Source organism: Fringilla coelebs (assembly GCF_963513975.1).
Source record: "Fringilla coelebs genome assembly, chromosome: 1".
Lineage (NCBI taxonomy): Eukaryota > Metazoa > Chordata > Aves > Passeriformes > Fringillidae > Fringilla > Fringilla coelebs.
The window spans coordinates 109,813,856-109,835,810 of NC_140028.1; the positions used below are offsets into that span (position 1 = coordinate 109,813,856).

The 21,955-nt window shown below is 41.2% G+C and overlaps 2 protein-coding genes across 3 annotated transcripts in view; one reads left to right on the forward strand and one right to left on the reverse strand.

The window, feature by feature from the left end:
* The window catches only part of ACAD11 (acyl-CoA dehydrogenase family member 11), a 29,057-nt gene extending 20,344 nt beyond the window's left edge, over positions 1-8,713 (forward strand). Inside the window, exons 14-20 of the mRNA XM_084212837.1 lie at positions 2,861-2,927; positions 4,423-4,508; positions 4,691-4,762; positions 5,294-5,448; positions 7,290-7,406; positions 7,797-7,906; positions 8,359-8,713. Of these exons, the coding sequence (XP_084068963.1) occupies positions 2,861-2,927; positions 4,423-4,508; positions 4,691-4,762; positions 5,294-5,448; positions 7,290-7,406; positions 7,797-7,906; positions 8,359-8,473 (722 nt within the window). The 3' untranslated portion in view covers positions 8,474-8,713. The remainder of the gene's footprint in view (positions 1-2,860; positions 2,928-4,422; positions 4,509-4,690; positions 4,763-5,293; positions 5,449-7,289; positions 7,407-7,796; positions 7,907-8,358) is intronic.
* A 1,000-nt stretch (positions 8,714-9,713) lies between these two features.
* Positions 9,714-21,955, reverse strand: part of DNAJC13 (DnaJ heat shock protein family (Hsp40) member C13) — a 56,936-nt gene continuing 44,694 nt past the window's right edge. For both annotated transcript variants that reach the window (XM_084207052.1, XM_084207051.1), the window contains exons 45-57: positions 21,624-21,801; positions 20,476-20,567; positions 20,032-20,131; positions 19,079-19,153; positions 18,803-18,915; positions 18,209-18,378; positions 17,800-17,842; positions 16,694-16,867; positions 15,555-15,734; positions 15,164-15,304; positions 14,587-14,730; positions 13,693-13,792; positions 9,714-10,531 (exon numbers count right to left, since the gene is read on the reverse strand). In XM_084207052.1, coding sequence (XP_084063178.1) covers positions 10,434-10,531; positions 13,693-13,792; positions 14,587-14,730; positions 15,164-15,304; positions 15,555-15,734; positions 16,694-16,867; positions 17,800-17,842; positions 18,209-18,378; positions 18,803-18,915; positions 19,079-19,153; positions 20,032-20,131; positions 20,476-20,567; positions 21,624-21,801 — 1,608 coding nt within the window. In that variant the 3' untranslated portion in view covers positions 9,714-10,433. The remainder of the gene's footprint in view (positions 10,532-13,692; positions 13,793-14,586; positions 14,731-15,163; positions 15,305-15,554; positions 15,735-16,693; positions 16,868-17,799; positions 17,843-18,208; positions 18,379-18,802; positions 18,916-19,078; positions 19,154-20,031; positions 20,132-20,475; positions 20,568-21,623; positions 21,802-21,955) is intronic.

The following is a 21,955-nucleotide window of genomic DNA, read 5'->3' on the forward strand; positions in this document are numbered from 1 at the left end:
CAACAATCAGTACCATGCTGCCATCCACATCCTTGAAAGACCAACATTCTAAGGGTGTTGGTCCTACAAGACCAGTTTCTTCTTGTAGGAGAGTCCAGAACTCTGGAAGAAGAGGAAGCTGTCAGGTCTGTGAGCCACCACAGACCCCTGACCTTTAGCAGAGAGAAGTAACCTGCTGAGCTGAGGGCTGCAGCAGCCAATGTGGCAAAAATCATAGGTATTCAGCATTCAGGCAGTAGTTCATCTGGCCTTAGTCATCTTAGATAGGAAATTGAAGACTGAACACTGAAAAATAAATAATCGTAAGAACTAAAATGCTGCTGGCTTCTGAAAGCAGACTTTATGGCAGATTTCTCAAGTACAGGTGGTACTTAAAGGTTCCCACGTTTAGTAGTCTCTCCACGAGAAAGAACCTGTATAAGTTGATTGTGTGAAGATCACTGAACTTAAGCATGTTATACTACTGATAGCAAAGATTAGGCTTCTAATGGGATTGTGATTTAAAATGATTGTGATTTAAAATGTATTTTAAAATGTGACTCTAAGCACATTTTAAAATACTATCTTTGCCTCCCTATGTGAGTGAGTACCATGAAGAGTTCAAAAGTGTAAGAAGTTGGTTAAACCAAAGATCTTTGCCAGGGTAGCAGCATTGTGGTCTAAAAGTTTTGGTTTGTGCAGTCAAATACATTGAAAATTTTATTGAAAGCTCATCCATATAGAAATATGGTTAAAACTGACCTTCTGAAACATCCAGTGTTTCTTCAATTGTGAATTTTCTTGCACAACTACTTCTAACTCCTACGAAAATAACAGGCTTCTCTGACGCTTCCTCTCCATCCTCCAGCAACATCTTTGAATTCTGTAAGTGATGTGAAAATGTCATTTACAAAAGAGATGTTTATTCCATCCAGGCTGTTTGCATTCCATCCAAAGCACTGGAGTTTTTCAGAGTCTTGCATTAGACCATAACTTTTTTCAGTCTTTTCTGGGTCGAAGTGACATAAAATTTATTTTAGTTTTCCAGGATTTTAGACTCTTAAGGAGTGGAAGGGCCAGGAATCTGCCGTCCTTTGCTGTGCTTAAATAGGAGATGGGAGAGTATTCATTTGCCTTCCAGAAATGTGTACAAATGATTTAGAATATCTAACCAGATGTCCAGCTCTTAGTGAACTTCTCACTGAGTTCAACATGAAAGCTTCTTCAGAGCTTTTATGAGTTTTTGGGGTATTTTTTTTTCATACAACATGGTTAAATTTGCCCTTTGTTTTGAAGCAGGGATGTGACTTGAGGATTAGTTACAAAACAGCTTTTCAGGAGTTTCCAGAAGGTCAAAACATCTTTTGTTGTAAACCTCACTTGAACGTAGGTCTGTTTTAGAAAATTGCATTTGTGCAATTCTTTACCTTCCGTGGAAAAGGAGAAGAGTCAAATACCCCTTGTGCAGGGGTGACATTTCCCTGTGCAGGGTAGTGCCCTGCAAAGCATATCTTGGGTCATTTGGGGCTGATCAGCTGCTTGTTGCAGTTGCCCAAATGAGCCAAGTGTTTGGGATCCAGTTTGGTAATTTTTTTTTACCAAGTTGATTTATGCCCCTGCCCAAAGCTTTTCACTGGGATTTTTAGCAGTGCCGCTCGTGGGCCACTCTGTAAGCCCTCTCTGGAAACAATGGCTGAATACCATACTGCAGAAGAGGAAAGTAAACATCTGGTAGTCTGGCCCTCCAAACAGGCAGTGTTTATCACAATTAAATAAATCTCTCCCACTTCCTGGCCATCACAGTGGCTGTTTGTAGGAGGAAGTGGCTCAGCTCAAAGCCAGGTGGTTGTATTGTCCAGACCAGGGTCTCCCAAGCCTTGTGAGAACAGCTGCCAGAGAAGTCATAAAGTTGTCTTTGCTTCTAACTTCAGAACAAAGCCAAGCTGCTACAGATCAAGCCTTGAATTGAATCTCTACAAAGATTGTCATCTGCACAAAAAAATTACTGATTGCTACACCCACTGGGTATTTTGCCTAGCTGTATTGTTTGTGGGAGGCTTTGAAAGGAATGAGAGCATGCTTTGGTACTAAGAAACCTTTAAAGAAAAAGATGGGGAGGATTAAGGATCATAGAAATGTTGTTTTCATCAATGGTAGAATCTTCTTCAGTACATTAAAGTGCTGTCTTTATGCTACAGAGGCTTAATAAATATGTCCATAATAAGAAACATCTCAGGTAATGTTATCAATGGCTTGAAATGCTAGCTGGCTATTTTCAGGTAACAATTTTCACTCAGATCTTTCTTCAAAGTGCAATCTAAAATCTTTTCTGTAAAGGGGGAGAAATTCTGCATTCCAGAAAATTATGCTGAAGTAGTAGCAAAGTTATCATGGTTACCCTTTGATAGCCTTATCTGCATAATTTGGTTATAATGTGGTTGGTGTTTCATTCCCACACAGACCCTCCAGTCATTTTAGGTTGAAGAAGTTTTTTTAAAAGTTTTACTTTTGAAATGGCAGCATGTCACCTTGATTGATGTGCTGTTGTAGCACACTTATTTGCTCAGCTGTAATGGAGACTGAATCAGATTCCAGTAATCAGATTCCATTTCAAGTACCTTCTTGTTCCCTTTTCATAGGAATAGGTGATGGACCTGGAGGGTTTGGATGTTTGGCTTCCCACAAGTCAGCTCCCTTTTACATGTTAAGTACTAATGTGTATTTTGTTTCGGTGTGCTGTTCAGAATATAAGCACAGGGCTAGATTGCATTTCCTGCCTCACAAAAGGAAGGCAGTAGGGTTTCTTGTTATGACACTTAATTTGATTCTACATTGAGATTTTATACTAAAAACAATTTTTGTGTTTTCCACTTTTTTTAAGGTGCTGGGAACCCGAATTGCAAAGTTGCAATTGTAATGGGCAAAACCAAAAACTCATCAGCATCCAGGTAAGAATTCCTAGGAGACTCAGAATTCCCTAAAGCTTATTCCCTGGAGGAGTCGCTGCTTGCAAAAATTTTGTTAAATGAAATGCCATTAGTTGCCTTGACCAGTTGGATGTGCTCCTAAATTAGAAGGATGTTTTAAACCTCAGCACCTGTCTCTTGTAGCCTGAGTTCCTGTTTTGCTGTCAGATGCTGTTGACTGAGTCCTCCCAACCTTTCCACTGTTACCATCTTTCAGTGGCATGCTTCCCACCTCTCCCCATTGCACCAGCAATGCACCAGTGTTTGTGCAGCTGTTTGATGAACTGGATCAGGAAATTTTGGGGGCCTCACTAGCTTTATCTTGGTCACATAAAATTTAGTCTGCATCAGTTGTTTAGTCTGCATCAACAACCAACAACTCTGGCTTACAATTTATTTTCTAAGTGTAGTGTATAAAACAATTAACGCCAGGAAGAATTAAATAATAATGCTTATCTAATAAAAACAAAACTTTTCAGAGCTTTCCTGATCAGAATGGGTACAAGTGGCACATCAGAGACCTGAAGTTACTGATTAAATTTTTCACAAAGTTATCTGTAGATGAAGAAAGTTAAGTCTGAAACATGGGGTGTTGGTAAGGTGAAGCTGTGTAAGCAGAGAACATTGTACCTATTAAATCAGACCTACTCATTTTATTCCTTTATGTGTAAATATAATCCTTACCTCTTCTTCTTTGACACAAACACGTTCAACTCGTTACCAAACTAGAATTGCAAGCATTTGCAAAAATTTACACAAGTGATGAATAAAATGCTCCATGTCTGGTGCTATTAACATCACACAGCTTGTAGAGCAAAAGAATTGTGACATTTATATCTAAGATGGATTTTAGCCTAAATTCCGTGAATAATCTGAAGTTTTTAGGTTTGGCTAGGTTCCACCAAGAAGCAATCAGTAACTTGCACACAGCACCTAAGAAGGTTTGCCGGGAAGTTATACAGACAGTGGAATCTGTTGAGCTCTTGGAAGCTGAAGAGGAGTTAATGGAGGGGATTATGTGACACTCCACTTGAACTGGAGACTGAATTCAGAGACCTGGGGCATCACCTCCAGTTCTGTGTGACTAAAATATTCTGAAGGAATGTAAACATGGGGATGGATTTCTCTTTCCTAAGCTGTAGGCAAGCCAAGATGATGATTGTGATAAACTGGTTTTGAGAACAAAACGGAAAGGTAGAGGGGGAGGAACTGACTGGGTGATTCAGAACTGTGTGCACAGAAGTGACAGCAGCAGGAGTTTCTCAGTCATGGTGCATTAGGTGCCATTAATACGTTTTCACTTGTTGACTGGTGGGTCAAGAAAGGTTGAAGCCACAGGGTAGGATGGTGCAGGTGGTACAGGTAAATCTCAGGACTGGCTTTATGCGAGTCCTAATTTGAGGGTGGAAAATAAAAAAAGCAGAAGGGGCAGACAGAAGGGAGGCTCAGATGTAACTGGGCTTTTTGTCTTGATCAGGTACAAGCAGCACAGTATGATTATTGTTCCCATGGACACCCCAGGGCTGAAGCTGATAAGACCTCTCTCATTGTTTGGCTACATGGGTAGGTGATCATATTTATCAGCTGAATGTGTATTAATTTATAAGCAGGCTCAGAAGCTGCAGTTATACTAATAAATATTGTGTATGAAATAAATCAGTAAAATAGATATATAGAAGAAGGGTTAGGAACTGGAGGCCTGTATTTTTGTCTTCCTTCATTTGTTGTGTTTTCTAACTTTGTAGATGAGATCCATGGAGGACATTTTGAGATACACTTCAATGATGTGCGAGTACCTGTCTCAAATATAATACTGGGTGAGTTTCAGCACTGATTTATTTTTAATACAAACAACAATGAACCAAGCTTTACCAGACAGTGGTTTGTGTCATGAATCACCGTAAGTTATTTCAAACAGCTCTGGTCAGTTGAGGGAGCCCACTCTTCCTTTAGCAGCCTTCCTGCAGGTTGAATGTACCTTATTTAGAGCAGAAGGAAGCAGGGCAGCTCTGGCTGTCGTGCAAATATCATTGCCTTGAAGTAGAAGAAAGCAAAGTTTGTATGTGCTGTTCTTCCCCCAAAACCAGCTCTTGCAGACTTTACAGACTTTTAGAAAGAATGTTCTGCTGCACTCCATGGCCGGTACTTGGCGGAACTGAAAAAGAAATAACAAAGCAGGCCACCACTGTGGTCCCCTGCAGGGAGAACTCTGCTCTCTTTCTTAGTGTAGATGCTGATTTCTTCTATTACTTCTCTACTTCTTTTATTTTGCTATGGGGCCACTTCTGCTTGGAGCCTCGGACCCTTCCAAGAGGGAGTTTACGGAGCCTGTTTTTCTTTCCAACCAGGTGAGGGCAGGGGGTTTGAGATAGCCCAGGGCCGGCTGGGGCCGGGCCGGATCCATCACTGCATGCGGTCCCTGGGTGCGGCCGAGGCCGCTCTGGAGATCCTGTGCCAGCGCGCGGCTCAGCGCGAGACCTTCGGCAAGAAACTCTATCAGCATGTAAGCACCTTCCCTCCTTGGCTCAGCTCACACGCTCCACACACTGACCTTTGTTCTGCCCACACACAGCCTTGTGGCTCTGCTAATGGACATGGCAGCAGCTGTGCCCTAACCTTGAATTCCTATTCATAAATCTTTGGGTGGCAAAGGGAAAAAAAACAATCCACATTGCAAGGCTGCCATTTTTCACCATAATCTACAGCATCTTTTTTTTTTTCCCCTTGCAATGTGCAATGAATTAGATATCCTGTGCTGGATTTGAATATGAATTTTTTCACTGTGTGTTCTCTGCTTTTCCTGATGTATTTGGACAGGTATTTTTTCAGGCATGCAGCTTGCATTTCTGTAGTTACAATCTGAATTCACCATTTTTGTGTATCCATTCTGTCACCTGGCTGTCTCCATTCACAATCACTGGAGACACTTGGGGCTCAAAATTTCACTGAAAATGTTGCTTTTTTGATCAAGTATTTGTAGTTGCTTATGAAAGTACAGACCCCATCAAGGGAAGATTGGAGATCCTGGATCTTATCTTGCTCAGGACTGAAATACTGTTTCATGAGCAAGAGCTTGCTAAAATAATAAAAATATGACAGTCTGCTTTGTATAAGAACCATCAGAGTTTGGTAGTTGGCCTGTCATATTTCAAGTGTTCCTTAATCTTTCCCAACAGCTAGGATAGCTTTATTGGAAAAAACAAAATAAAAGCAATGGAAAGAGGAAATTGAATTAGCACATGACACAGACTGTAGCAAAGCGTTTGTGCAGATCCAGAGGGAGCAACTTTACATATCAGTATTTCCAGTCCTATCATTTCCAAACTTCCCTTCACCACCATAACCTAGAAGGAGTAAGAGGTGCATGAGGCACACTCTGGCTCTCAGAAGCTTGCTGAAGTAACAGTGATGTTTGATGAAGCCACAGGCTTCACCTGGAGACAGCTGCTGAGCCCATGCAGGTCCTTCACAGTGAGGATGGCTAAGGACAAGGTGAGGCTGGTGGCTTCCTTGAGTACCCATGTGCCTGCCCTCACCCAGGCCATCATTTACGACCCCAGGAGCTGTGGACTGAAGAGAACTGAACACCCCACCCAGGTTCAGATCACCTTTGCTGGCATCAGCCAAGCTGAGTGTCCAGACTGCACTGAAGCAAGTGCTGCACATTTGTTTTTGTGTCCTGCAAAATCCACAGCCCTAGAAGTGGAGGCTGGGTCAGGCTCCAAACAGTTTTCGCACTGACAAGCATCAGAAACATTTGTTTCTCCTGTGGTATGTTGGCTGCAGGGGGGAATTAGCTAAGAAGAGCAGGGAAGGGCTGCCACGATCATAACTTCATTTTGGATCCAGGGAATTACTAATTTATCATCAGTCAGAGGCAGCAGGCACCACCCTGCAGCTGTTCCCTCTGTGTCATGCACCACACACCACCAGTTCAAGCAGAACAAGGAATTCCTCTCCCCTTTCACCCCCTATTTCTGTATACTGGGGCTTATCAGATGGAGAGAAGGCTGTGAGGGGTGGTAAAAAGTAAAGGAAAGCAGGGAGGAAAAAGCAGGCAGGGAAGAGCTTCAGGAAAATGGCCAGCACACAGTGGGGTCTGATCAGGTGCCAGAATCCACAGGTTTTCCCTTTTCTTGTTTCCTGGCAGGAAAAGAATTGCTCTGTCTTTAATATTTCTGTTAGTCAAGTGTTTTCTTTATCATGCCTCATCTTAGATATGCTTTAATTTGCACATAAGTGGCTGTAAGTTGACTGAACATGCACATGCTGAGGAAGGGGGGCAGCTCCATGTGTGCTCAGAGGCATTAACTGATGTCCTGATGTTGGCTTTGGGATCTGCAGGAAGTTGTTGCCCACTGGATTGCGGAATGCCGTCTTAGCATAGAACAGGCTCGTCTGCTCACACTACAAACAGCCCGCAAGATCGATATGTTGGGCAACAGAAGAGCAAGGAGAGAGGTAATTTTTATTTTTGGGTAGCTAGGACTTGGTGGATGCCTGTGCATTCAGCTGGTTAAAAGACAAGGAAAATAATAATGTTTAACAATATGTTTCAAAGTGTAGAGTATAAATCCATGTTGAAAAGAACCTTAAGATATGCTTTTAATTGTCAGAAGACTGGGGAGTGATCTCAGTTGGAAGTGGAGATGAATCTGTTGAAGCATTGCTTGCTTGTCTCAACACAGTAAGATAGTTTTGAGTGACTGGAAACAGGAACAGCAGAGCTCTCATCCAACCCCAAGAGGAAGGAATGTACTGAGAGATACCAATATTCAATAGAAGTGTTGGGTAAATATTTTCACTTGCTTCTGAAACTATTACTGATAACTTGAGTTCTTCTAACCACAGGTAGCCATGACCAAAGTGGTTGTTCCTCGAGCTGTGCTTAAAGTGATTGACTGTGCAGTCCAGGTGTGTGGTGGAGCTGGAGTTTCTCAGGATTTTCCTTTGGCATTCATGTGAGTTAAAGGAGATTTCCTGTACATTCTAAGCATTTCTTTTATGATAATTTATAACACCAGTACATGCTGTTTCACCTCAGCATGAAATAATAGTGTGTGTCCCTTTAAGCTATAAAATGTAAAATAATTGTTTTTATGTGCAATTAGCCTTACAAAAAATAAAAGCTGGCACTGAACCTAAAATAGTTCTTATCAGCAGTAAAGAGGATGTGCTTCTAAAACTTAATGTTATCTCTTATGGCCTTGGGGAGAAGCGAAACTTCTGAATTCCCAGCCCGCCCATCTCAATCCTGCCAAGATTTTGCTGCAGTATCTGCCCTGTGACAGCACTTTTCCAAGCAAGGAGTGTCAAAAGAGCAGCAAAAGCCGTGCTGAGAGCTCCCGTGTGAGCCCGTGTGGCTGCTGTGGCAGGTCAGGAGCCCAGCCCTAAGTCAGCTCTCCCCCCACAGGTTCGCGTCCATACGCGCCCTGCGCCTAGCAGACGGGCCCGATGAAGTTCATCTCTCAACAATTGCAAGGTGGGAACTCCTTGATCAGTCCAAGAAGCTCACTGCAAAAATCTAATGTCAGCATAAAGCCTTCTCAAATGGAGGGAAGACTAAGGAAAAGTTTTAGTGTAATAATGGTATCTAAGGTATAACTGAATGAACACAAAACCTTGATTCTAACTGGGAGCAATTCTCTCACTATTGTCACTTATTACACTTAATAATTATGGGCTTGCTTTTAAGAATTTTCAGAATACCATGCAATAACTTAAATGGGTTTCTTTATAATACTAAATAAAATCTATTTTCTAACAGGCCTAAAGTGCTTTCTTTGTTCTGAATCAAAGCATTTTATCCTTTTATTGCAGACAAAGCAGTTTTGAGTCAGAAGTCCCACACAATTTAATTTATTGCAAGCTACGCTAAACTTTTGAATTTGTTAAATTGACAAACGCTGGAAGTAGTACCTTGCTTTTTCTTTTCCAAAGCTCAGCTGCAGTCCAACCCTCTGCTCCCCAGTTCCTGCTCTCAGCTGCCTTCCTTGTCACTAAGACTACACTCAGTCCTGTCCCTAGCTTCCCTTAAGTGAGGCTCAGGGCAGCACAGAAGACTGGAGCCTGGAGTTAGGATAGCACTGGAGTGATTCCTGGAGTTAGGATAATCACTTCTCAGCTTACACAGGGCTGGTAACTTAAGGGCAATGAAGTTAAGGAGATGTGGGTTTACTGTTTGCATGAACAAACAAACTCCCCCCTCCAAGCTCCTTCCTGTTGGAGCCTAGGGAGAACACACTGAGCTTGGCTCAGTATTCAGGATGAGGCTGTGCCAGTTCTGTCCTTGAGCCCAGAGCTGAGTGCTCACCTAAGGGTGTCCAGCTACAGCTGCAGTGGTCACTCAGGGGGTGCAGTGGCAGAATACCTAGAACTAGAAGCATTCCATGAAGTTCCTTACCTCATGATACTTAAACCCAAGATTATAACCTCTTTTGAGAAAGCAGTAATTCTTGTTTACACTTCCATCCACCTTAATTTCCTCTTGCTTCCTGCCAAGAATGTTTTCCAGGAAGTTGAGTGTCAGCAGGTCAGTGGCTGAAATGCACTTCAAATACAAAACCACCTGCACTGTACTACTCCATGTGGTTCAGGAGTTCTGCTCTAGGCTGTCAAAACCTGCACAAAGTGTTTTTTCAACCAAGAATGCTCAGGATCATATTTAGCCACATTCCAGTTAGGGTCTTGGACCGCCCTCATTTCTTTCGCTTACAATGAACAGCTAGACAAGAAAACCACCTTTATCTCATTAACAAGGCTCTTAATTCCCTTTATTTTAAAATTCTATGTACATATGAATGATCTGTATAATGTACACTCAATATAGAAAGTTTTTATATACTGGATAATGTATAGAACATTTCACAATTACACTAATTTCTTACATAACATGTCAACTTTTTAAGGTTTTTTTGCTGAAGCTTCATCAATTTGGTCAAGCCAGTTATACATACAAATGTCTAATGCTGTTTGATCCGAGGAAGAAGATAATGTTAATGATTAAGGACATGAGTGAACTGGTGCAGGAACAAACCCTTTCAGGTCATGTTCAATGGAAGTGATCACATCAGACTGAGAAATGAAGGGATGCCCTTTTAGTGGGGTCGGTGAGGTCAAAGTTATTTTAGCCCAATTCCTCTAGACTGTAGCTCAACTCCAGTCATGCTAATTAATAAAATATAAAAACTAGGAAAGTTTGATTCACAGTCTTGTAAACAAATATAAAGGAACAAAATGTGCTTATGTACAACAAGAAAAAATTCTTGTGTACCCATTTCAGCTGATCCACAGAGTGCTTTCTTGTGTTACAGTGTGGTAGTTAGAATCACTGACTTTTCCTAGAAAAAAAAAAGTCATAGAAAAAAGGAATAACACTGTCATAAACACCTGGCAAGGCAGTAAGTTCACTTCAATGTATTGGAGGAAAGTGCTGTTCCTCATCACTGGCCAGTCTGCCTTTGTCTCTTCCACAAGGATTTCCAGTCCTTAGCTGACATCTCCCACTTCGTTGTCTACCGGGGGTGGTACGTTGGGCATTACGGATGACGTCGTCCCTGCAGTGAGGTAACCAGCAACTCCAGGGCCTTTCAGGAGGAAAACAAATACTGGGGATTAGTTTTCCTTCTACTGGTGACTGAACAGCTTTATTCCCTCTGGTAACACTCAGATACATCATCTGAGTCAACCAGACACCTTACACAAGAACATTTAAGAGTTTTTCTTTAGATTCTTTAAAATCTAGGAACACTAGAAACTACGACTTCTTAGTCTACCAAGTGGAATAGTTTGTGGGGACCATTTTTGGGCTTGCTCAGTGTTTTTTTTATTCTGATATACCAAATAAGTGAAAAAGAACCCCAACCACCTCCATTACCCATTTCACCTTCCATCATGGACGCAGCAGTAAGGCGGGGATGGCATTCCTTTGCTAAAGAAAGGCCCTGCCATGGAATTAAAGTGAGTTCAGGCATGTATTCCACTACCGGGCTGGTTGTGTATCTTTTCAGTGTTGTAAAGGTTTCTCCCAGCTGCATAGTTCCAGGAAGCCCAAAGAACTGCCCCGTGAAGAAACAGAACTGCCTAAAGCTTGTCTAGCCAGCATTTTGTGCCTTCAGTTGGAATAAAGTGACAGCATTCTTGGGATATAGAAATTCTACACTGGAGATGCAGGACTGACACCATTACTAAGTTTCTATGCTGATTATGCTAGGGGCAATCAGTTTTGCCCTGCAGGCAAAGCCTCCCTCCCTGGAATTAAAGCTGGGCATTAAAAATTTAGTCATATTGAAACTTTCAACAAATGTAATAAAAACTTAGGTTGCAGCATTAAGTGTTTTAACAGTAATTTTTATCATAGTAGTGACTAGAAAACTGATCACTCACAAAATGTTCCTGCACCAAACAATGATCAACTTGGTCTCAGACCTCCAGCCTACACTGCCAATATTCAACATACTAAGTTCTGCTGGGTCTGTACTCTTTCCTTTTAAGCCATCCTCACTGAGTTCTCCCAAATTTACTATTCCTTCCTGCCCCACCCTCCTTTCTCACACTTCAGCCAGAACATCAGAGCGTGGTTGGTCTCCCTGCGAACAGTCCCACACTACTACTGCAAGGCAGAGAGCGGAACAAGCAGTGCCTCTGGCAATAAAAAGCTCTCTGGCTGCAGGAGGGGACCTCTCCTTGCCAGCCCATCGGTGGAACCTGCCAAGTGCCACACCTGCTGTGACCCATCCTAGTGCAAAAATTCCCCATAGTTATCTTGTGCCTCAAGCTTTTCCATTAGGGAGGATTCCTAACACAGCTCCAAAGCTGAATTCCTGTGTAGTACCAGCAAGTACCAGCCAGTGCAGGTGTCAGTGCTGTGTGTCGGTGTTTGGGACCACACATTTATACAGCTCTAGGACATGCATCTGTTACTCGGAATGCAGCGAGCGCAGCGTGCGTTCTGCGAGGTGGTATCTACCTGCTTTAGAGAGCTACACAGAAGTTAGCAAGCTGCCTGACACAGCAGATCTAAAGCCCACTTCTCAGGTGAAGGGGACTGCTGCCAGTTAGAAGGGAAGGAGAAGAGACACCTGAGGGAAGAGAAATAAGCAAGGGAAGTTTCAAGGGAAGTGCAAATAGCAAAGCAATTTGAAGCAAGACATAAGGCAGAATACAAGATAAGTGAGGTTAAAAATAAAGCTTGTTCCCATCTACACTTTGCATTTGTACAGCACCTTCATTCTACATTGGCAAGCACTTAAACATTAGGCAATTTAAAAGCAGCACAGGCCTTAACGCAACTGGAAAACTGTATTGCCCCCAGTCTTAAGTCTGACCACATCTGGTATAGTTTCAGTTCTTGGCCAATAATCTTATTCCTAGTTCTTCCTCTTCCTAAATTTATACTATTTATGAAAATACCAAGGAAATTCAGTACAAACTGAGTCAGTTCCAGTGTTCTTTGTCAAACTGGCATTAAACAATACAAAACCAGAAAATCACGGTTCAGAGCTAAAGCACAGAGTCCTGTGTGAAAAAAATGCATCAAGTGTTCCAATACCTACTCTCAAAATACAAGCAACTACTTCTAGAAGGTGTAGTTCCTGACTTGAAAGGCTCAAAATACATGCTAGTATCTTGCAGGAAAAACTCTGACCATCTGATTTACACCTCATTAGTTCAGTTATGCTCAAAAGCTTTACCAAGATTCCTAAATTGGGTTAGATGAGAAAGTTCCATGTGGCACATGGCTGCGTTTACACTGGCTTGTCACAAAGGACTTTCAAACCTCACCTGTGAGGCAAAGCTTTTAAGACCAAGCGTTTGTTCAGCTGATGGCTCCTGACAGTTTGCAGACAGTTTGCTACAATGCCATTATTTGCTACATATGAAAACCTTTTATATGATAGTGATGTTTTGGACTGTGATACTGTGTCTGTCAAGTGCTGCTCAAGTGAAAGAAGAACAGGAGTTGATTTGCAGTGACATAACTGATCTGGGGTTATGTCAGCACTACGCAAGGAAGTTCCCTCAGTTGCCAACCTTATTGTGCACACAGTGCACAGCATACACAGCTAAAATGCTCTTCACTACCAGTGGGGCTGGGGTGCGTCTGAAGCGCCATTTCAATCTTGGTGGCACCAGCAGGGGAGCCACCCAAGGTGCAGCACTGCAGTGAAGCGTATGTTGCAAGCTCCACGTACAGGCATGAGGCCAGCCTGGCAGGCCACTGCTTCTGGCTGGAACATAGCCTCATACTCCAACCTATTAGTATTCCAACTTTTCCAACAGTACAACTACCTGCCTAACCCTAAAGTTGTGTTAATTCACACAGCCAACCGATATAGACAGTCTGAGTGATTCTGAAGACAGTTTACACATCCCTCCAACTGCAGACAAATTTGTGTTCTAGAACTGAAGTAGACTGATCCTGAGAAAGCATGGAAAGCTATTATCATTAATCAGTTTCAATTACATCTCTGCTCTATCGCTACAGAGTACTTGCAAGTCTTGCCAGTGCCCAGATTCTGTTACTAAGTATGTATTTCTCTGCATAGTCTATACTGTACATTCTCAACCAGCAAGAAGTTTACCTTTTAGTAAGCGTTTGAAAAACTTACTGTATTTTTACATCACTGACTGTTCAGACCCATGACGGCACTAGATCCTGGGGATAAACAGTAACTCCAGAGTCTAGTGTGACAATTAAGTAACAGTTCAGTATAATTCAGGACATAAACAGGAGAGAGTTTCTAACCTGTGAGGTATCCTGATGTTTGTGTATCAGAAATGAACAAGTCGTGTTTCTGATCCTTGAAGGCACTCCAAACAGAAGAACGGGACAGAATTTCATTTACCTACAGTATTTAGAGATAACACAGTGAGTAAGTGCCATTTGTTGTGTTCTAGGCAAACAAACCCATTTTCTATTGCCAAACCATTCTGAAGGGATTGCACCAAAGAATGTGGCAGTAGTTCAGGCTGCAATACAGAATTTGTGCACATTTCCAGGGAGACATCTCCATGTGAATTGTGCAGCTGAACACAATGCTCAAAAGAAGTTATTCAATAGCTTGACTTTATCCTTTGTTCCCCAGAAAGGTGACAAGGAAAAGCAACCCTAGAAGCAACCCTTGCCACTCACTGACAGCTGAGGGAGAATAGGACTTTTCCTGTAGAGCAAGATAGGGACTACTTGGAAGAAAGACCTACTCCAAGTTTCCTCCCCTTAAGAAAGCTTTCAACAAAAGGGTAAGAGGAAGTCATTAAGAACTAGCAGTTATCGAGACAAATTTACTTAGATATACATCTGTAATGCTGCTGCACTTATGTATTTATTCAGAAAACAGAAGAGAAATTTACATGTACAGCACAAGTTCTGAAGAGTTGTCAGTTAAAGATAACCAGCTCATAGAACATTTCTGCACTTGGGGTTTGTCTTTTTTATTAGTGGTCTTCACATGCATTGAAGCAACAACTTCTCCACAAGAGGTGAAGAAATTCCAAACCATAATCTTTTTGCAGTTGCAGTGTGCTAACACTTTAGGTGGAATGATGCACATGACAGCCAGAAGATTGAACAAGGGATGTTCAGAGTTTGGTACACACCCACGAAGTGCTAAAGCCCAGATAAGGACTTGTGAGTACTCACCTGTTCCCCATACTGCAGGCTACGAGACATGGATTTCAGAGTCTTAACAATCTGAGCTTTTGTTGCAGATGGGCTCTCCAGGTTCTCAAGACCAACACCTTCAAGCAGCTTCAGAAGATAAGGGACCAAATCTGCTTTCAAAGCCTGCAAATATACCCAAATGAGTTGTCTTAACACAGACAGGAAGTTGCATACAGAATTTTTATATCACTAGCATTAGTGTGAACCAAAAGCACCAATAGTTATTACTGCAAATGCCAAGATGAGTCCGTTTTTCCTGAGCTGTGTGAATACAAACAGGAGAAAGCAAAGATACTGTCCAGCGATTCTGCTCTATCTAGGTGTAAACTCAGTTGAATTAGATGGCTTTCCACTACACTTTCTCAGTGGACACAACACTACCCTGTGCATTAAGCATCAATGCTCAGGTAACATCCTTGAACAGGTCTCCATTTTAGATAAAAAACTTTTCCAACAAGAAAAACACATTACTTAAGTGTCCAGGAGGCTTTCCAGGTGTCATTTAAGTTGAACAGTTTAAATATACATTTTTACAGTCTGAGAATGTACTACTTACTTGGGCTACTAAGTCAGTTTGTTCCTTCTGAAACATTCGATTCAGTGTTTCACAGGCTATCCCAACTACATCTGATCTCTTTTTCATTCCATTCATGAGAGGGCCAATGGTCTCCAGCGATGCCATTGCTCTAACACAAAGCTGTAGGGAGAAAAACATCCTGAGGACTCTATTTTATGCCAAGATTAATGGTTACTGCAGATATAGGCAGCTAACACTATACATTTCTCAGTGTTTAATGTACAATTCTCCATTACTAGCTATAGGTGCCTGCTCACTTGCTACACCGTACTTACAGTTACAGAATAATGCCCTTTTAGGAACACTACTAAACATTACAAGTAACTCCAGCTATGTTTTTCTCCCCTCAAGCACTTAAATGATTCAGTACCTCATTGTCTGACAATATGTGCATGACACGAATGGCACTTTTAGGAATGGCATTGTTCTTGTGATTCATAGCCTGGATTATCTTGTGAAGATGACCAAGAGGAGGAACTTGATCAGCTAGCTGAGGCTGGGCACTGAACAGGCACACAGTTGCTGTGGTAATGGTTTCTAAAGTTTCCCCCTGCAGAAAATTGAAAATCAACAGGAAGTGTAACTCAGTAAAACCTTATGTATCATCATAATAACAACATTTCTCACTTGCTTTGCATTATAGATTTTTTCCCTAATGTTTTCATATCACTTTGCTCTCACACTGTTAAAACAACAAGTTAAGAACATGATTATCAGCTCCAATAGCGGCAAACACTCGCTAGTTCCACAAAGACAGATCACACAAGAATTCCTAAGCACTATTTCTAGCATATTGAGAATCCAGTATCTGGCTAAGTTGCTTGGTGGAAGCACTGATAGCATGGATGTTCAGGTGACCACCTGAATTCCTAAAGGATTCTGCAGTCTGTGCAGAAGCACTCGTCATGCCCCGTGTATTCTGCATGCCTCTACAAACTGCTATCACATCTTTGCAATAAAGGTGCCTGTTTCAAGATGCTAGTTAGTTTCCATCCTGCAAGTCTAACACAGAATCTGTCTGAACACTGCTTAAAAATTAATTTTTAAACAGTAACACATTTGCTGTGCTCATTACACTAACAAAGGTGGCAGCCTTAGTCACATAATTTATACCAGAGTAGGAACTTAATGTTGCAGAAGGACAACAGAAATCTCAAGAGCAGAAAATTTTTAGGTGGTGTAGAACAAGTACCATTTTTTAAGGTTGGTCACTCATGGAATAATTAAAAGACACTTCATTTCTTAAGCCTCATCTCTAGCACAAAATAAGTCTCTAAGACTTAAATGAAGCTAATTCTATGGCTTCAGGGACTTTAAAAACCTTGACTCATGTTCAGAAGTTGCTTAAACATACCAACATACTTTTACAGAGAGTCAGAAAGCAGAGAGAAAACCCCATTTATGATGGGAATAAAGTGTGAGAATCTAAGCTAATCAGAAACTAAAAGACGAAAAACTTAAGAATGCTAAACAAATTCAAAGCACAGAATCAGAAAAAAATCATCTTACATGGGGGTTATTTTTCTCCAGTAGTTCAGTAAACTTTTCCAACAGTGCAATGAGAAATTCTCTTGGTTTCCGTAAAACCCAGGCCGGCTGGGCAATAAAAATCCTGAGGAAGACTCCCCCCACAGAAAGTTCACCTTCTGCCTCACCATATACCACAGCAAAGTCTTCAGGCAGCTGTTGAATTGTAAAGTAGAAGTTATTGACAAGGGTATTTGAGACACCTAAAACTGTTTCTCTAAATGGTCAGGATCACTAACTGTATTCTCCAAAAGAGAGCTGTGCAAGGCCAATAAACTCTTCTTGAAAGAACATGAGGTAAGAAGTGTCAGTAAAAAGAACAGTGCAGTGCAGGCAGTACCACTACAGTGAACTTTTCTTCAAAGAATACAAATAACTGAACCTACAACTGCAACAGTGGCAAACCCTAGTTCAAGAGAAGCACCAGCAACAAGGCTGATGATATAACAGCCCTTTCCTTCCCTGAACACTTCAGGAAAAAGTTTCTCACCATCACTCTAGGGAGGTTTCCAGTTTTCATCTGGATCAAAATAGACATTATGATGTGTTTAGAAACTGGTTTAATGTTGAACTAGAGGACTGTTGGAAGGAAGTCATGTCTAGCTTTTCACAGATACTGGGAATCACTACCTACTGAAACACCTCATTGATGGGCCTGATGTGAGGGAATGGCTTAAGGACTTGAATATTTTTTGAGACCCAGTGACTTACTAAAGTTACTTCACATTTACCAAGAGCAAGTTTACTATGGCTGTGTAGTGACAGGACTTTTTCCAGCAAGCCAGTGATGTCTCAATATTCTCCTTTGTTGCTGACTTTTGATGACTTTTAGAACCACCTGAACTATCAAAATGTTCAGAGTATGCTGACAGTGGTTTTACCCGTGTCTCATTTCAAGCTGCAAGTAGTAACAATAGCATCAATTCAACATTAAACCAGCTATGTTTTCAGTTATGTTTACAGCACAGCAGTGAACTCCTGTTAGTACTTTAAGAGAAAAGCCTGTTAAGAGTCCAATACAAGCATCTATTATCATGTGGCTTACAGCCTCCCTGGACACACCCAAAGCAGAAACTGTATACTTTTACCTTCCAGTTAGTGTCAGGGTTGTCCCTCTGAAGTTTAAAGTGCCTTTAAAAAGAAAGTAAGTTTTAATGAGCAGTAAAAGAAGCAGTTGTCTTCTCTACTTGACACCTTAGTCTCCCTCCATCACTGAGAAGCAGCTCCAGTTTCTAAGCTCCATTCTACCCGCATTGTATCCCTCCAAATACTACAGCAGTGAACAAATACCTGGACTGGGCACAAACTGCACCTGCACCACTGACTTACTGGTACAGTACACAAACACCGAACAAGTTTATTTCACTGAAGTCTGGCTTGCAAGAATTCTACTTCTTACAGGCAGAGCTCTGTCTCACAGTTTTTCAACAGCTACTCTGGTTTACTGCCAGAGAGTGTCTCAGTTAATGATAACTGAGTCAGAAGGTTTCCACATACTCAAGCATCATTTCTCGAACTGTTGTTGATACTCTCTCTCTGGAGCTGTCATTCCAAATTAATTCTGGATTTTCATGGGTTCCCTCAAAGATATGAACAGCAGCTTCAGGGTTGTCTCTCATAGCATCCATGAAGACTCCAGGTAAAAATTTCATTAATGTGATTCTAACCTAGAAGGGATGAACATAAATGACACTTAGTCTATCATATGACAAACTAACCGACAGGACAAACTGACAGAAACCGAGAACTCCACAATGTCCATTGTCTTTAATGCAAGAATTGTCAAGGGCTAGACTACAACACCACAAAATAAAATAGTGCCATAATTTCAAATAGCAATAGCCAGTGACACTGAAATCTAGGTCTCTACGTAAAGTCATTACAAATGGAAACCAAACTGCTTATACAAGTTTCTGTATATACAACAGCTTCTAGAAGTCTGCTCACAGATTAAAAGTTAAATTATTTTGAAAAAGCCTGATTGATCCTTACATGAGTATTTCAAATATAGAAGAGGATTTTTTTGCTCACCTTTAGCGAGATGCAGGTAATATCAAAAAGAGTTCCAACATGAGCTGTTAAGATTCTTACCTTTGGACCCACCAGCTTATCTGCAGTCATTTTAGCAAAAAGCTCTGCCGTTTGGGCTCGGACCTGTGGATGAGTTGAGTTGCAAAACATATCTAGTAAGTAGATTAAAGCACCTGTAACAAAGAGATACGGAGCATCCAATTTAGTATATTTTTCTGATGACAAGTAGTAGAAAATCTCCAATTCCACACTGATTATTTTAAAGGGAAGAGGGGCCACTCCATGCACTTTAGGCCCATTGTTGCAGGAACATTTACTTTCACTGTAGTACTGTACCTTTTGCCATGGCCTCTTTAATTATTTTTGTGCTAGATGTCAGAGCATACAAAGTTTCAAGGACAAGCTGCCGACCTGTCAAAACAAAGAGCGTTGAGAACTTTGTGTCACAGAGAATGAATAAAGGAAGATAAATGTAACTGATCTCAACAGAAAACTGTATCAAAACTGCAATAAAGCTTCAGACAATTACAAACTTAGGGATTTCTGCCTACACTACATTAGTTAAGGATTGTCAAATCAATCCCACATTCTAATACAGCATAACTTCTTAATTAGATGCTAATTAGCTAAATTCCCAGAAATAATTTGTCAATGGAACACGACACAATTCAGAAGTAACCAGAATACCTGCATTTCCTATGTTTCAGGTCACACATTTAAGACAAAAAACTGGTCACACACATTTTTGTAAACCATCCTTGCTAGCTTTGGATATGATAGCCACTAATGTTTAAGTCAGCTGACACAAGTGACTTAGCAGCATATCATAGGGCCTGTGTGATGACAGAGATGGTCCAAATTTAACATTTGTGTAAAAAACTATTTCTATTCCTGCTTCTTATAATCTTCTTTAAAAAAATGGTGATTCCTGTTTGGTAGCTCTGTTTTTCTTATCTAGAAGAGAACAACTGATAGCTGAAGAATGTTATTAGGACTAGACATAGAAACACCATGCTTCACTGAGGATGTTTGTAGTACTGTCTTTACTGCTCTCATTAATAGCTGAACAACTGGAATGGAGCACAGCAACAGCTGGGAAGCCTGAAGAAAGCTTAGTTTTGATACATAGGTGTTTTTAGCTTCTCTTCATAATCCAGCTCTCTATCCTATAAAGCTAACAAGACCATTGTAACCTAAAACTCAGAGCTAATTTCAGCCAGCTGCATTCTTATAAATTCCTGAGTTGGAAACCCTTTCCCTTGCAAGATGGAGAATCCTATGGTACCTACTTGAAGGTAAGGAATGCAGGAGTGCCAGTAAGTTGGCAAGGACCGTTGCCTCAGCAATATTGTTAACACATTCTTGATTACTTGTTACTATGTTCACTACCTGCAAAAGATCAGAAACAGCACTTGATTATACTTCAGCTATTCAGACACTCTTCAGAAAACCCAGTGTATGAAGTCAGCCAATTCACTGGCCACCAGAACTGATAATGTCAACATTTATTCCTGCCACCAAATTGTTTTGTCTCTTCAGGCAAGAGGGATGCAAAGATACAGGCATGACACATGTTCCTCCAAGGAGGAACTGACACCTTGGAACACCAATCTTAGTATTTTAGATGCTACTCTAACAACTACACAACCAGGTTTGTTTATGGTGATTATGGAAAGCATCCAGACAGGGAGGTTGGGAGGTTGGTTTGTTTTTTGGTTGGTTTGGTATTTTACCTCCAGAGCCAACTGCTGCACCAGGCCAGCTCCATGAACACGCAGAAGGGAGAATATCAACTTAAAGTGCCCTATGCATTCACACTCAGAACCTGCAAGAGACCAAATAAGTTACTCTCCCTGCTAGCCAAAGCATTCACTAAAGGCCAATTCCCATGCCCATATTTCACTACACAGAGAGGTGTTAAAGACTACACAGCTGTATGTAGTTGGCCACAGAAGTTGTAATAGCTCATACTGAACAGCACCCGCTACAGAGTTAGAAATTATGGACTCCTCTCTATTAATCTAGCTTCCACAGAATTTCAGGTCAACAATATTTCAAAAATAAGAGGGTAACTCCCCACTCCAAGGAAAGTAACTGATGTAGTTGGACTACCTAGTTACTTGCATTCTTACGAAACAACTAAACAAATTCTGTAATTCTATTTATTATTGACCATCAAAACCTGCTGTCTTCAAATACACTTGCCCTTTCAGAATGTCCCAGCTCAGAGCAGGCTTGCTGTCTCCAGCAGGAACAGCTGCCTTCAGGTTTCACAGAGAACATCCTAACCAGCTATTATTAGATGCCACAATAGTAACATGGTTTGCTTTTAGAAGTAGCATATAATACAGTCAGAAAACATCCTAATCATTTATCTCAGGCTTTTTCAGTCTATACATTGATGTCTGCTCATTAAACTTTGCTGCCCACTCTTAAGAGCATCTTCTCCTCTTGCTTTACTCCATCCCTAACAGAGGTGACATTTTGGTTTACTAGCACAAAGTACTCAGTTCAAGGAAGATTTTAGGATGCGAGGAAGTTTAAAAAACAGCTGAAGATTCTTTGAAGGATTACAGAAAGTTTCTTTCAAGAGGTTTAAGTCTTCCTAGCAACAGCAGGATTGAATTACATTTAAAACCTAAAGATTCAGACATGAAAACAGATAAGGCTTGAATTTAACCCAAAATTTTGCTACATTTACTGACAGTGTTTTCCAGGTAAGGAAAAAGCCAGCAAGCTTATATGGCTTACCACCAACGTTAAAGTCTGTCAGCAAGCAAAAAAAGCTTCTTTCTCACTGGAGGACACAGACTACAGAGTTTCAGAGTTTTTAAGGCTGTCCACAGAAGAGTATACTGGGGAAGTTCAGATTTAAGCCTACCTGGGTTGTGTTTTATGACATTTCTCAGAGCCTCCAGGGCCATTTCAACTCTCCGTAAGCGATCCCCATGTTGATTGGACTCCACTTTCCCAGTCTGAGTTATTGCCATGAGCGTATGAAGGTACTGTGCTTGTGAGCCTACGTAATCCAAGAGGCTTGCAGCAAATGCTTTAGGGAGCTTTGAAGTAGAAATGATAGCATTTTTAGCTGTGTGGTGCAGCAGTACCCACAGTAGAAGAAAATGTACACAAATAACTTCTATGTTTCACATATTCCTTTCTTCCAGACAGGCAGATCTTCTCTATGATCACTAAAATGTCTGGATCACATTA